At 42.5% G+C, this 16,944-nt stretch overlaps 1 protein-coding gene across 1 annotated transcript; it reads left to right on the forward strand.

Moving 5' to 3' along the window:
- Positions 1 to 460: 460 nt before the first annotated feature.
- LOC120056007 (calcium-binding mitochondrial carrier protein SCaMC-1-like) lies at positions 461 to 13,918 on the forward strand. Its single transcript, XM_039004126.1, has 10 exons — positions 461 to 869; positions 2,254 to 2,380; positions 2,596 to 2,683; positions 4,886 to 4,997; positions 7,899 to 8,057; positions 8,314 to 8,466; positions 9,495 to 9,602; positions 11,570 to 11,737; positions 12,029 to 12,179; positions 12,478 to 13,918. The coding sequence occupies exons 1-10, from the start codon at positions 687 to 689 to the stop codon at positions 12,657 to 12,659; spliced, it is 1,431 nt and encodes a 476-aa protein (XP_038860054.1). The 5' UTR covers positions 461 to 686; the 3' UTR covers positions 12,660 to 13,918.
- Positions 13,919 to 16,944: the final 3,026 nt, after the last annotated feature.

Below are 16,944 nucleotides of genomic sequence, written 5' to 3' on the forward strand. Positions count from 1 at the left end.
GTGTGAATAGTTTCTGAAGGCACTGTTTTCAACAGGAAATGTCTCTGCGCTCTTTACAGAGTGAGACAACGCCCCTAATAAATCTAATTCGATACAACGCAAGCCATTGTATATAGTATATGACTATTAAATAGGCCATCTCAGTTATAAAACACGTTAATAATAACATTGACAGATAAGGTTATCATCACACTACAGCGGCGCACAATTGGCCCAGCGTCGTCCGGGTTTGGCCGGGGTAGACCGTCATTGTAAATAAGAATTTGTTCTTAACTGACTTGCCTAGTTAAATAAAGGTAAAAAAAATTTGTTTAAACTGCACAGCCAGGGGCTCTCCTAGCATAGATCAGTATAGGCGACCCCCTTCGCTTTGTTTGCCTCATTCCTTATTATACCACGCCCTCAATTTGACTGCAGCCTCGATGAGTGGATGTCAGGCTATTTGCTGGATATGCAGCAGTATTTACAGGGAGTATGGAGCTGTGTCAGATCGTCGTCACACATTTCGTTAATCGGTGTTTTTCTTGTCGCGAACGGAGATAATTACAACGAGCGACTGATTAAGACGACAGACCGCATACCAATGGCTATCTTTTCCCAAGCTGTGGTTTTCAATATTGCTATGCATTCAATTTTCTGAGAAACATAGCCAAGGCCCTATCTATTACCTCTTTCCAACCGCAACAATGTATCAGGTTATAAGAGGACTTCTACTAACGGACTCCCGATGCTGGGATCCCGACAGTCAAAGGTCATACCAGGACCTGTTCGATAAGCTGGACACCAACAAGGATGGGAAGGTGGATGTTGCCGAATTGAGAGCAGGCCTAACCGCAATGGGCATATCATTCCGCAAAGGTGCAGCGCAGGTAAATGCACATGCAACGAAGAGCCATTATGTTCTATTTCCAAGCAACCTATTCAATTATTATTATACATAGCTCAATGGTTCAATTGGGAGTGGGACATTAGCCTGGGTGCCAGTTCGTTTTCTGCTCTTTTACCAACTCCTTATGGAATTGTCATGCAAAACATTGGCTTTACAATGACAACGGTGTAGGCAAAAGCACAAACAGATCTGGGACCAAGCTAGTGGGACATATGGGTAGCAATTAAATGAACATATGACGTTCTCATTCCCTTAGACTATTCATCCATTCACTGTAGGGCATTTTCCTGTAGTATATGCATGTGTCCTGTAAATAGAACAGTACTTAGTTTATATAAAGTTCTATCTAAACTTTAGTCTTGCAACCAGTTCCTCCCCTGTCACGTGTCATATCCAGGAGATATAGAGCAGTAGTGTTACAGTGCCTGGGGTTATCAGAGCAGGCATGGACCTGTATCCACACATTCTCAGAGTAGAAGTGCTGATCTACACTCTTAGAAAAAAGGTGCTCTCTAGAACCTAAAAGGGTTCTTCGGCTGTCTCCATAGGAGAACCCTTTGAAGAACCCTTGTTTTTTCCAGGTAGAACCTTTTTGGTATCAAGTAGAACCATTTGGGTTCAATGTAGAACCTTTTCCACATAGGGTTCTACCTAGAACCGAAAAGGGGTTTACCTGGAACCGAAAAGGGTTCTCCTATATAGGGACAGCCAATGAACCCCTTTGGAACCTTTTTTTCTAAGAGTGTAGAATTAGTTCAGCCTTTTCGATCATAATGAATAGGACTATCTGGACAGATGGGGCCCTGATCCTAGATCAGCACTCCTACTCTATGCTTTGTGGATACAGGCCTGGGGCTGGTTTAACTTGCGGGACACACAGGTCGGTTTCATCGTCAATATGACATCCACAGAATAGTTCATCACTTTCATCACTAGACTTTTCTGTCATCAATCAATGTTGCACTAGTTCTCAGAGAATTAGTCAACACTGAGAACTAGTGCATCATTGGTCGAAGGAGAGAAAAGGCTACTTCCTCCACAGTACCAGGGAATGAAAACAGATCTTTTGGTATCTGTTACCAGCTACAGTGGAACATCCCATTGACTTAGCCATCTCCAGACAGTTTGAAATATTCATTACCGTTCAGTATTCAGTCATGTGCACAACATGCTCTTGCAGCTCCACAGTTACATCAACTCTATAACAATACACAGTTTAGGAATGTTATACTGTTCCTGTCTTTGTCAGGGTGTGATCTTGTGTGATGAGTAACCTTGCAGAGTAGCTTGCTTCATAGGCAATGAAGGGTTAAACTTACTACAGTGAGGCAAATAAAATAACCCTCTCATTTGTGTCTGCACAGAAGATTGTATCGTCCGGTGACAAAAACAAAGATGGAGGGCTTGACTTCAACGAGTTCAACAAATATCTGAAAGAGCATGAGAAGAAACTGCGCCTTACGTTCAAGAGCTTGGACAAAAACAACGACGGTATTATCATTTTTATACGAAACCTTTATTTGAATAGTTTAGAAGAAGAACAGTACATGATGAGACCTGTCAGAATGACACAATTCTCATAACAATGTAATAATATCACTGTTATAAAGCAACAAGGCATGATAGAACAAGCATCATACTTATCAGCATTTAGCTACAGAATGTACTTTAACTACACATTGAAATGTGTCCGTCATTTCCTCCAGGGCGCATCGATGCCTCTGAGATTAAGCAGTCCCTTGAAGAGCTGGGCATGGACATCACCCAGGAAGAGGCCCAGACCATCCTACAAAGGTTTGTCCTTATAAATCACTCATTGCTTGCATTTTGTACTCTAACCCAGGGCTGACAATAAATCGAATTTACGTTGAAATCGCAATATTGACATGTGCAATATCCATATCGCAAGAGATCCATATCGCAATATTTGGAAACTCATGTCAGCCGTGGGTAATGTCCGCTTTTATAGTTTACTCCATGTTTTTCTCTTGCAGCTGTTTCCCACACACAACAAGCTCTGCTCCATGTCACTTAAGCAGTGCAGTTCCTCCATGCTGTTAGATTTACTATACATTTGCATGCGGTTCTGTTGGGTCAAATGCAGTCAACCGATTGGTCCAAACCAGAATGATGCTGCTTTCCACTTTGCTTCTTAATAGAAGTAATTCTATTTACAGTACCAGTCAACAGTTTGGACACACCTACTTATTCCAGGGTTTTTCTTTATTTTTAATATTTTCTACATTGTAGAATAATAGTGAATACATCAACACTATGAAATAACACAGATGGAATCATGTAGTAACCAAAAAAGTGTTAAACAAATCAAAATATAGTTTATGTTTGAGATTCTTCAAAGTAGCCACCCTTTGCCTTGATGACAGCTTTGCACACTCTTGTCATTCTCTCAACCAGCTTCATAAGTTAGTCACCTGGAATGCATTTCAATTAACAGGTGTGCCTTGTTAATTTGTGGAATTTATTTCCTTCTTAATGCATTTGAGCCAATCAGTTGTGTTGTGACAAGGTAGGGGGGTATACAGAAGATAGCCCTATTTGGTAAAAGACCAAGTCCATATTATGGCAAGAACAGCTAAAATAAGCAAAGAGAAATGACAGTCCATCATTACTTTAAGACATGAAGGTCAGTCAATCTGGAAAATTTCAAGAGCTTTGAAAGTTTCTTCAACTGCAGTCACTAAAACCATCTCTCTTGAGGACCGCCACAGGAAAGGAAGACCCAGAGTTACCTCTGTTGCAGAGGACAAGTTCATTAGAGTTAACTGCACCTCAGATTTCAGCCCAAATAAATTCTTCACAGAGTTCAAGTAACAGACACATCTCAACATCAACTGTTCAGAGGACACTGCGTGAATCAGGTCTTCATGGTCGAATTGCTGAAAAGAAACTATTACTAAAGGACACCAATAAGAAGAGACTTGCTTGGGCCTAGAAACACGAGCAATGGACATTAGACCGGTGGAAATCTGTCCTTTGGTCTGATGAGTCCAAATTTGAGATTTTTGGTTCCAACCACCGTGTCTTTGTGAGACGCAGAGTAGGTGAACAGATGATCTCCGCATGTGTGGTTCCCACCGTGAAGCATGGAGGAGGAAGTGTTATGGTGTGGCGGTGCTTTGCTGGTGATACTGTCAGTGAATTATTTAGAATTCAAGGCACACTTAACCAGTATGTCTACCACAGCATTCTGCAGCGATACGCCATCCCATCTGGTTTGCGCTTAGTGGGACTATCATTTGTTTTTCAACAGGACAATGACCCAACACACCTCCGGGCTGTGTAAGGGATATTTGACCAAGAAGGAGAGTGATGGAGTGCTGCATCAGATGACCTGGCCTCCACAATCACCCGACCTCAACCCAGTTGAGATGGTTTGGGATGAGTTGGACCGCAGAGTGAAGGAAAATAAGCCAACAAGTGCTCAGCATATGTGGGAACTCCTTCAAGACTGTTGGAAAAGCATTGCTCATGAAGCTGGTTGAGAGAATCCTAAGAGTGTGCAAAGCTGTCATCAAGGCAAAGGGTGGCTACTTTGAAGAATCTAAAATCTATTTTGATTTGTTTAACACTTTTGTGGTTACCACATGATTCCATATTTCTTCTTTCATAGTTTTGATGTCTTCACTATTATTTTACAATGTAGAAAATAGTAAAAATAAAGAAAAACCCTTGAATGAGTCCAAACTTTTGACTGGTACTGTATATTATTCCAACAGTTTACCTAAGTGTTTAGATTGTTATTGCACATCAAATCGCAATTGAAATATTTGATGAAGATATTTGCCCATATCGTGCAGCCCTACTCTAAGAATTTAGATTCAACTAATCAACTAATCAGAAATCCATTGATTTGTTGAATCAGTGTTAGTGCTGGGCTGCAACAAAAGTAATAAAGTTGGCTTAAGCAGATGCAGAATGGCAACCAGGCTAGTACTGTTACTACCTGCTCTGTGATCTCATATCCTGCCTGTGCAGCATGGACATCGATGGCACCATGATGGTGGACTGGAACGAGTGGAGGGATCACTTCCTGTTCAACCCTGCCCATAACCTGAACGAGATCGTACGCTACTGGAAACACTCCACGGTCAGTGGGTCACCCAGTCCTAGTGCACACACACGCCACACACAAACACAGCACACACACGCCACACACAAACACAGCACACACATGCACACACACGCCACACACAAACACAGCACACACATGCACACACACGCACTCACACAAACACAGCACACACATGCACACACACGCACTCACACGTCCATCTCTTGAAGGAATGAAGGAACTTGATGGGTGTAAGCAACAATATGGGATAAAAACTCCTGTCCAATTTTTCAAATCAATTAAGGGCCATCAATAATTCAGATTGTGATAATGTTTGTGTCTGTCTTTGGGCCTTGTAATGTAAATGCACTGACCAACAGCCTCACCACAGTGCTCAAATAATAAAACACAGATTACCTAAAGCAGCCTCCAGATCAAGCAGTACAGTGAATGTAGGCCTTCTAGACTATTCTCTGTAATAGCCGTTTAACTGTCAAACTGTGTGGAGTACAATGCTGTTTCCACTTTGACTTTGGACTTTTATCAGAAAAATGTACAGTTTTTGCTTATCTCCAGTGGGGTTATCTTGCAAAGTTTATTTCTAGCAAATAGTGAGCGGCTTCCATAACGTACTGTTGAGACTACCTGCTAAAAGGGTATTACTGTTACTGCTTGTGTCACTGTTTGTGGTGGGATACAGATGTAGTATCTTCATTTGATCACTCTGTTACTGAGAATTCAAATGAGCTTAGTGATTTCCATAAATTCACTGAACACCTACAGTTCTCTCTCTCTCTCTCTCTCGCTCAGACGCTAAAGCACCACACATAATAAATGTCCTACTACTGCGACATTCAAAGGTACAAAAATGTCTCTGAAATGCAGCCATACACATCAACAACCTCTGTTATATATAGTTTAATAACACAAGATATATATTGTTCTCCACTACGACATTCAAGTATATCCAAAATGGACCTAAACTAAAGCCTACAGTCGTGGCCAAAAGTTTTGAGAATGACACAAACATTAATTTTCACAAAGTCTGCTGCCTCAGTTTGTATGATGGCAATTTGCATATACTCCAGAATGTTATGAAGAGTGATCAGATGAATTGCAATTAATTCCAAAGTCCCTCTTTGCCATGCAAATGAACTGAATCCCCCCAAAAACATTTCCACTGCATTTCAGCCCTGCCACAAAAGGACCAGCTGACATCATGTCAGTGATTCTCTCATTAACACAGGTGTGTAAGTGTTGACGAGGACAAGGCTGGAGATCACTCTGTCATGCTGATTGAGTTCGAATAACAGACTGGAAGCTTCAAAAGGAGGGTTGTGCTTGGAATCTTTGTTCTTCCTCTGTCAACCATGGTTACCTGCAAGGAAACACGTGCCGTCATCATTGCTTTGCACAAAAAGGGCTTCACAGGCAAGGATATTGCTGCCAGTAAGATTGCACCTAATCAACCATTTATCAGATCATCAAGAACTTCAAGTAGAGCGGTTCAATTGTTGTGAAGAAGGCTTCAGGGCACCCAAGAAAGTCCAGCAAGCGCCAGGACCGTCTCCTAAAGTTGATTCAGCTGCGGGATCGGGGCACCACCAGTACAGAGCTTTCTCAGGAATGGCAGCAGGCAGGTGCATCTGCACGCACAGTGAGGCGAAGACTTTTGGAGGATGGACTGGTGTCAAGAAGGGCAGCAAAGACTCCTCTCCAGGAAAAACATCAGGGACAGACTGATATTCTGCAAAGGGTACAGGGATTGGACTGCTGAGGAAGTCATTTTCTCTGATGACTCCCCTTTCCGATTGTTTGGGGCATCCGGAGAAAATCTTGTCCGGAGAAGACAAGGTGAGCGCTACCATCAGTCCTGTGTCATGCCAACAGTAAAGTATCCTGAGACCATTCATGTGTGGGGTTGCTTCTCAGCCAAGGGATTGGGCTCACTCACAATTTTGCCTAAGAACACAGCCATGAATAAAGAATGGTACCAACACATCCTCCGAGAGCAACTTCTCCCAACCATCCAGGAACAGTTTGGTGACGAACAATGCCTTTTCCAGCATGATGGAGCACCTTGCCATAAGGCAAAAGTGATAACTAAGTGGCTTGGGGAACAAAACATCGATATTTTGGGTCCATGGCCAGGAAACTCCCCAGACCTTAATCCCATTGAGAACTTGTGGTCAATCCTCAAGAGGCGGGTGGACAAACAAAAACCCACACATTCTGACAAATTCCAAGCATTTATTATGCAAGAATGGGCTGCCATCAGTCAGGATGTGGCCCAGAAGTTAATTGACAGCATGCCAGGGCGGATTGCAGAGGTCTTGAAAAAGAAGGGTCAACACTGCAAATATTTCCTCTTTGCATCAACTTCATGCAATTGTCAATAAAAGCGTTTGACACGTATGAAATGCTTGTAATTATACTTCAGTATTCCATAGTAACATCTGACAAAAATATCTAAAGACACTAAGGCAGCAGACTTTGTGAAAATTAATATTTGTGTCATTCTCAAAACTTTTGGCCACTGTAGACTATCAAAACTAATTTCATGTTAGAAATTATCACTTAAAAAAAATACATATTCTAATTGTCCTGCTGGAGGATTATTTGACTCCTTTGACAAAACTGGTCAAATGAAGATACTACATATGTAGCAGGTGTTGGTAGACAGTTTCAGCACTGTATGAGAATAGGCCTGCTGGTTGGGGAGGTAGCAGTCTGGTTAGGCCATGGCACTGTATTGACCACATCTGTTACTTACTATAGCTCGAAGGTTATCTTTGGGCAATCTGATGAAGAATGGGAAGTTGGAACAACATGAAAGAGCGACTGAACAGTTTACTATAAGAATACATGTATTGATCGTACAGAATTCCTGTCCCAGCAGTTTGGCACCTGTTCAAGCTAATATTTTTTATTCACCAGGTGCTGGACATAGGAGAGAGTATTGCCATCCCTGATGAGTTCACTGAGGAGGAGAAGACCTCCGGAGGCTGGTGGAAACAGCTGGCTGCCGGGGCGATGGCCGGGGCGGTCTCTCGCACCGGCACCGCCCCCCTGGACAGGGTGAAGGTCTTCATGCAGGTAGAGCACCGGAAAGGTTGTCACAGTCTGACCACTCTATGGAGGCCGAAAGTAGACCGCTTTATATGATTTAACATCTAACTATAACCCTTATCACAAACCTTACACATTTAGTTTAGAGTTTTTCTCTTATACAGTTTTTGAGGCCTACAACCCTTTACAAAGTGAAGTGTTGGAGACAAAGTGAAAAGCACTACAGGAATGCTACCTACCCATCAGTATTGTGTAATCTACAACACCTGTGGTTGTGGTTCAGGTCCACTCCTCCAAGTCCAACCGGATCACCCTGTTGGGAGGATTGAAACAGATGATTAAGGAAGGGGGCGTGACCTCACTATGGCGAGGGAACGGGATCAACGTGTTAAAGATCGCCCCTGAGACCGCTATCAAATTCATGGCCTACGAACAGGTTGGACACTGTTTCATATCTTTACTATGATGGAGGTAGACAACAAGAGGTAGACCTAGAGAGAAAGACACAGTGACATATGGAAAGCAGGAAGAAATGAATCAAACGATAGCGAGGAAAGGAAACATGAATGAAATAGGAAGATAGACAGCGAGAGGGAAGACAGACAGAGAAAGAAAGGGAAGACAGACAGAGACAGAGGGAAGACGGACAGAGACAGAGAGGGAAGACGGACAGAGACAGAGAGGGAAGACGGACAGAGAAAGAGAGGGAAGACGGACAGAGAAAGAGAGGGAAGACAGAGAGAGAAAGAGAGGGAAAACAGAGAGAGAAAGAGAGGGAAGACAGACAAGAGGAAGAGGGGAGACAGAGGGAAGACAGAGAGAGACAGAGTGGGAAGACGGACAGAGACAGAGAGGGAAGACAGAGAGAGAAAGAGTGGAAAAACAGACAGAGAAAGAAAGGGAAGACAGACAGAGCGAGAGAGGGAAGACGCACAGAGCGAGAGAGGGAAGACGCACAGAGCGAGAGAGGGAAGACGCACAGAGCGAGAGAGGGAAGACAGACAGAGAAAGAGAGAGGGACGACGGACAGAGAAAGAGAGGGAAGACAGAGAGAGAAAGAGAGGGAAGACAGACAGAGAAAGAGAGAGGGACGACGGACAGAGAAAGAGAGGGAAGACGGACAGAGCGAGAGAGGGAAGACGGACAGAGCGAGAGAGGGAAGACGGACAGAGCGAGAGAGGAAAGACGGACAGAGCGAGAGAGGGAAGACAGCCAGAGAGGGAAGACAGCCAGCCAGAGAGGGAAGACGGACAGAGCGAGAGAGGAAAGACGGACAGAGCGAGAGAGGAAAGACGGACAGAGCGAGAGAGGAAAGACAGACAGAGAGGGAAGACAGCCAGACAGAGAGGGAAGACGGGCAGAGCGAGAGAGGAAAGACGGACAGAGGAAGCGAGGGAAGGTGGAAGAAAGGGTAAATGTTGTGATAGTATCTCTGTGTTGTCTTCATGACGTATCTCCTGTCAGTATAAGAAGCTGCTGACACCAGAGGGAGGGAAGGTTCAGACCCACCAGAGGTTCATGGCTGGGTCTCTGGCAGGAGCCACGGCCCAGTCGTCCATCTACCCCATGGAGGTGAGACCACCCACTGTCACTTTCAGGTCTCTGGAATTCATTTCATCAAGTATTCTATTAACATTCCAAAGACATTTCCGTCTACTGCGGTCAATTTCATCAAGTGGCATTCATGAAACATTTTTATCTTGGTGAGAGAGAAATGCTAGTTCTCAGAAATACAGTGAGCTCCAAAAGTATTGGGATCGTGACACATTTTTTTGGGGAGGTTAGCATTCCCCCCAAGACATGCTAATCTCTCTCCATTACAATAACAGGGGAGGTTAGCATTCCCCCCAAGACATGCTAATCTCTCACCATTACAATAACAGGGGAGGTTAGCATTCCCCCCAAGACATGCTAACCTCTCACCATTACAATAACAGGGGAGGTTAGCATTCCCCGCAAGACATGATAATCTCTCTCCATTACAATAACAGGGGAGGTTAGCATTCCCCCCAAGACATGATAATCTCTCTCCATTACAATAACAGGGGAGGTTAGCATTCCCCCCAAGACATGCTAATCTCTCACCATTACAATAACAGGGGAGGTTAGCATTCCCCGCAAGACATGATAATCTCTCTCCATTACAATAACAGGGGAGGTTAGCATTCCCCCCAAGACATGATAATCTCTCTCCATTACAATAACAGGGGAGGTTAGCATTCCCCCCAAGACATGCCAATCTCTCTCCATTACAATAACAGGGGAGGTTAGCATTCCCCCCAAGACATGCTAACCTCTCACCATTACAATAACAGGGGAAGGTAGAATTTTTTGGGGGTATGATCTTTGTGCGTCTAACTTTCTCATTCATCATTATCCGTAGTCATGGTAGCATCCACATTAATGTAGAAGTGTTTAGAAATATTATTTTCTTAATCACAATAAAAGTAACTCCAAAATGACACAATACATTATTTACCATTAATTTCTATTTGGGTACAAAGTAATCTGAAACACAACCAAAACAAACAGCAAATGCATCCAACAAGTTTGTAGATCACAAGCTTAATGTAATCATTGCGTGCTGTGAATATGGGACCAAATACGAAACTTATGACTACTTTAATACACATAAGTGAATTTGTCCCAATGCTTTTGGTCCCCTAAAATGAGGTGACTATGATAAAAATACCCTAAAATTAAAGCTGACAAGAGTTTAAAAAAGTGAATTTACATTATTAAGTAGTAGATGGTTTTATTAGTCAAATATTTATTTCAGTGCTGCTGACAGTAAATAGGTGAATTTTGTATGTCCTTCCATCAATATAGTAACAGATACATTTTGATTGTCATGTATAATCTCAGTCTCTGTATCATTTCAAATCCAAAGTGCTTGAGTACAAAACAATAACAACATTTTTCACTGTCATAATACTTTTGGAGCTCACTGTAACTTGAACGTAAAAGTTTAAACAAGAGTGCAATTCTTTGTGTTGTTACTATGTATTCATGACAAATAAGCTACGTAAAAAGGCTCAAACTTCTGTCCCGCTAGATAGTGGCATTAGATGGCACACCATTCATTTTGGCTTCTCGTAAAGCAGTGCATTTACACGGTTACTCACCCATTTGTAGTCTAAATAAAATACGACACTTATGTTTTATCTACTCTCTCGCTCTCTCCTCTATCCTCTCTCTCTCCTCTCTCTCCTCTCTCTCCTCTCTCTCCTCTCTCTCTCTCTCTCTCCTCTCTCCTCTCTCTCTCTCTCTCTCTCTCTCTCTCTCTCTCTCTCTCTCTCTCTCTCTCTCTCTCTCTCTCTCTCTCCTCTCTCTCCTCTCTCTCCTCTCTCTCTCTCTCTCCTCTCTCCTCTCTCCTCTCTCTCTCTCTCTCTCTCTCTCTCTCTCTCTCTCTCTCTCTCTCTCTCTCTCTCTCTCTCTCTCTCTCTCTCTCTCTCTCTCTCTCTCTCTCTCTCTCTCTCTCTCTCTCTCTCTCTCCTCTCTCTCCTCCTCTCTCCTCCTCTCTCCTCCTCTCTTTTTAGGTCATGAAGACCAGACTGACTCTGGGGAAAACTGGCCAGTATAATGGAATGTTTGACTGTGCCAAGAAGATTCTGAGGAAAGAGGGCATCAAAGCCTTCTATAAAGGCTACACTCCCAACATGATAGGCATCATTCCCTATGCTGGCATCGACCTAGCTGTTTACGAGGTCTGCAGGCTGACGATTCATATCACTGAGTCAATGCTATTCCTCATTACAGTAACACAATGATTTACATTTCACTGACATGTATTACTAAAACAGAGAATTCCATAATCTTGGAAGTTTTTCAGGACTCAATAATTAAATCCAGTGAATCCACTAAATTGCGTTTATCTAAATGAGGGAAAGGCTTACAACATTAATGTGACCACTGTCTGAACACAGATTTCCTGTGGTGGCAGTCACATCCCTAAATGATCCTTGTTGATTACCCCACCCTGTGTTTGTGTACCCCAGAGCCTGAAGAATGCCTGGTTGTCCAGCTATGCCAAAGACACGGCCAACCCTGGCATCCTGGTGCTGTTAGGATGTGGCACCATCTCCAGCACGTGTGGCCAGCTGGCCAGCTACCCCCTCGCCCTGCTCCGCACACGCATGCAGGCGCAAGGTAATACATGACAATCAAAATGCATCTGTTACTACTTTATTGATTGAAGAGGAAAAACAATGGACGTACAAAAATCACCTATTTACTGTCAAAGCTCTCCAGCAGCACTGAAATAAATATTTGACGAATAAAACCATCTGCTACTTAATCATATAATTATTTTTTTTACTCTATGGTTAAACAGAGATCATCTGATTGCCATGAGAGAGAAACTAAGTGCAAACCTGAGGTAGTGAGTGTGAACAAACTAACCTTTTATTTTACTCCTGCGTCCTTTCTTTCACTATCTGTTTCACAGCAACTCTGGATGCGTCAGACAAGTCCACCATGAGTGGGCTACTGAAGGGGATCCTGGCTAACGAGGGGTTCTTTGGACTCTACCGGGGTATCCTGCCCAACTTCATGAAAGTCATTCCTGCTGTGAGCATCAGCTATGTGGTCTACGAATACATGAAGACCGGCCTGGGGATCTCCAAATGAGGACTGATCCATCTCTGGATGATGCAGGGATCGTGAGATAGGCTGTTAGATCGTTAGATCTTTTAGACAGTCAACCAGGTTTGTGTTGCACATAGACTTCTATGTTCTCGCCTAGCCAAACATCGAGATCACGTTCGCTCTGGGAGTCTCGCAAGGAGAGGCTAAGGCTCGTTGGAACTGGGCCATATCAGTAAAACTCCCAAAATGACGTTCACCCCTTTACCGCACAGAGATATGAGACATATCCAACACATAAGATGGTGCAATATAACTGAGAAGAACTGCATTATGGGTCTTACACTGTATATGGGGAAAGGAAACGGTATTTAGGTGAACACTGTTGAGAGCTTTGTCTAAAGTATTTTCTGTTCTTCTGTAATATGAAGTACTCCATGCGCACGTAAGAGATTACATTATTGTTTAAGTGTGCCTTACCCTCAGTTAAATATCATAATTGTATATTTTATTTGGTTGGTTTTTATTTATGTTTTTACACTTTCAGTGTAATTTACAACAGCCTCAATGCTATGTTTTTCATGTGTTTTTTCCCCATATGTATTTCCATTGTTGTTCTTGACTGTTAAACTGTATCCCTAGCAAAATATTTATAGTTACAAACTTGCATGCAAATATTGCCTGTCAATCATGAATTTTTTCCGAGGGAAAGTCTTAAAAACGGAAATTCAATCTGTTAATACTGGAATTCAGAATAATCCCACCCGTGTCACACACACACACACACACACACACACACACACACACACACACACCTGCAGTTCAATACACACACACACACACACACACACACGTGCATACCATGCACGCAGTTAACATTTAGAGTTAGACCAATTGTTATTATGTTGCCTCAATGTCTTAATTATGTTTGAGTATGTAATACTGTTATACCTGAATCGATTGACATTGTGAGCGATGCATGAATGTTCTCACTGAGCTCACAAAGCTTAGACTGAAAGAAAAGCATTGCATGTGTTATGGGTCAATACAAGTGTTTACAGACAGTTGTCCAAGAATCAATGTTGACAATGGAAAGGATTGGAGTGCTCCCATTGCAAAGGCTAATCCTCTATCTCAATGCTGTGTGCATGGCGCCATCTAGAGGGTTTACAACAAACGCAGTGCAAGTTTGTGAATGCTGTGTCCGCAAATGATGAAATAGAAATTTGTCATTTCTAGATGATTCAAACTTCTTTTGACGTAATCGATCGAACGCCATGAACCTGTTTGAAATAAAACAAAACAGAAAACAGTGCTCGCAGAACTTTTATTTCTAGGCTGTAGAGCTGAGGAGGGCTACTACTACTACAAATGGTAAGTGGATGTTTATCATGTTCTTTCAAGAATATAATATGTTTTTAAAGGCTCTGGCTATTTGTATAGGAGAAACCCTCGGTTAACCCTCATGTTGTGTTCATTTCATGTTAATTAATTCTGTGTTCCTGGTCCAAAATGACCGCCCCATTATAGCTGATTATAATTCCATAATAATACATATATTATCACCTAATGTTGTGTTAGATCTTTTTATCAACTTAAGTTCTTGTGAACATTACACGTTTTGAACTTCTATTTGCTTTTATGGCCTGTAGGCCTCATTGACCTGAGCCCATACAACTCGTTTTTGAGTTAAAAAAAGCACAATGTATGGATTATTTTGACTATAATAAATACTCAGATGAAACATTGTGCTATTTATCACAGACTACTTTCTCCTCTAATGCATCTTCACTGACAGTTTCCTGGCCTCTCCTCCTCAAAGATATGATCAAGAGCCTCACATACAGTATATAGTTTGGTCATTGTGCTGCCACAGAATGATTTGTGAGCAAGGCCTCAAAAAAGCTATATATACCAGAGTTGTGAGAAAAGTTATATATATTATTGAAACAATGCTGCGATTATTTGTGAGAATGCCAACAAGTGTGGGGAGTGAGGTGAGTGAGGGGAGTGAGGTGTGTGTGTGTGTGTGTGTGTGTGCTCAAACACACATGCATGTGGGGGTCTGGGAGAGGAAGTGTGTCTATCTGATGAATGGGCATGTGCCTAAACTCAATTTTATACACTAATTGTAGTCACACCCATTCATTTCTAATGACCGGTCATTTTTGACCAGGAACACCACAGGTGTACAAAAGTTAAATAAAACACCCAAAATGTAATGAAAATCATCAAAATGTATGTTGTGTGTTCAGATGTTCTGTGTGGACAAAGTCATGGAACCTTATGACAATCAGATTAAATTAACTACATTTTTCATTGAGAAAACGTGTAAATCGGTCCAATTCGACCGGAACACAGCAGGAGGGTTAAATAATTGAAAGGGGTTCTTGAGGATGACAAGATGTCTATCGACCAAGCTGTAAGATCTAAGTTCAGAAAAGTGTAAGACCTTTGGCTTTCAATATGCAAAAAATTTTACAAGGGAAAAAAGGAACTGTATATTTAACATAAGGATGGAATGTATAGCTAATGAGATCAATTTAGGTCTGCATTAATTTAGATGATTCTGGAAGAGAGAATGTATTAAACACATTATTTTCCAGGAATCCCTACACTTGATAAGCTTTCTCTAACAAAAAAATTGTATTTTTATAAGTACATAACTGCTGATAATCAAGAGTTCCCAAAGGTTAAGAAGAGGACCACAGAGAAGAAGGTATTAATGACTGTCTTTCACATGCCGATGATGCCATCGACGGTTTCTTAACACATTTAGCAATGCCTTGTGCATTTTGTTTTATTAAACGTATGCTTCTCAGCTAATATACTGTGTTAGGCTAATCCAACTTCTATATAACATCAACCCAAAACACAACTTTGATAAAATAATCAAAATAAAGTTCTAACTTATAACTGGAATTGTAACCCAATGCCGTGTCTTGCATTTCCTCTGCCCCTCAGTCCTATTCCCACTCCCCAAGAAGCAGGCCAGTGATGGCCCCAGTCGTTCCTATAGCTCCAGGGGAGCTGGAGTCCCCTGGGACCAGTGATGATGAGGAGGCCACAGGCCGGAAGGAGAGGGTCTCCAGCGTCAGGGATCGCCATGAGCAAGCTAGCGCCATGGAGGACACATTTCCTGAGAAGTTCCACTCCGTCGCAGAGGATCTCAAAGAGATGATGGTATTGGTCAGGGAAGGGACCAGTGGTCTCCAACCCTGGTCCTTGTTTCAACCCAGCAACAAAAGATTCTACTAATCATCTAATCATTAAGACCTTGATTAGCTGAATCAGGTCATGGTTGGGCTGGAATGAAACGCTGTACACCCTATGGCTCTCCAGGACCCAGGTGGGTGACCACGTAAAACCCTCCACTAGAGGGCGGTAGCTAGTTTGGCAGCGTAGATATTTGTGTTAATACCCTGAGCCTCTGAGGATATAATTAAGCAATAAGGCCTGAGGAGTGTGGTATATGTCCAATAAGCTTTCTATGACAAAACAATACTTTTTACTGTTCTAATTATGTTGGTAACCAGTTTATAATAGCAATAAGGCACCTCAGAGGTTTGTGGTATATGGCCAATATACCACGGCTAAGGGCTGTTCTTAGGCACGACGCAACATGAAGTACTGGATACAACCCTTAGCCGTGGTATATTGGCCATATAACACACACCCCCCAGGTGCCTTATTGATGTTATAAACTGGTTATCAATGTAATTAGAACAGTAAAAATAATTGTTTTGGGTCAAACTGTGGTATACGGTCTGATATACTACCACAACTTGGTGCAGTCAAGGGGGGAAAGTAGCACATCACAGTTCTGTAGCTCATGTAGGATTCTGATATAAAACATATTATAAACTTGGGTGGTTCAAACCCTGAATGCTGATTGGCTGAAAGGATTCAGGGCTGCAGAACTGTGATGTGCTCCTTTCCCCTCTTGACTGCACCATCCTTCCAGTCTGCCAATGAGGATGAATCCTTTCCTGGTCTGTACTCAATCAGATGAGGCCCTGAGGCGAGACTGGTCGCGACATATGATGACAGCCGGAGAGGCCAGTGGTGACATCTTCCTGACATCGTCATCAGCGTCATCATCGCCAACCATCTATGGGGTTGTTAAGGGGAGCAGTGAGTTCAAAGCTGATGTGTCAGCAGATGATGTCATAAAGAGCAAATAGTCCAACAGTAAAAAGTCAGGCATTCACAATATCAGCAAGGCTCTGACTGGACTGTTGGTTAGTAAGCTTTGATTGTTGTTTTTGTGTACTGCTTTTTTATCAGCCTTGTGATTTTCTGTGTCTGGTGGTATGAAACCTCAAGTGTA

This window comes from Salvelinus namaycush, chromosome 11, assembly GCF_016432855.1.
Source record: "Salvelinus namaycush isolate Seneca chromosome 11, SaNama_1.0, whole genome shotgun sequence".
NCBI classification, from domain to species: domain Eukaryota; kingdom Metazoa; phylum Chordata; class Actinopteri; order Salmoniformes; family Salmonidae; genus Salvelinus; species Salvelinus namaycush.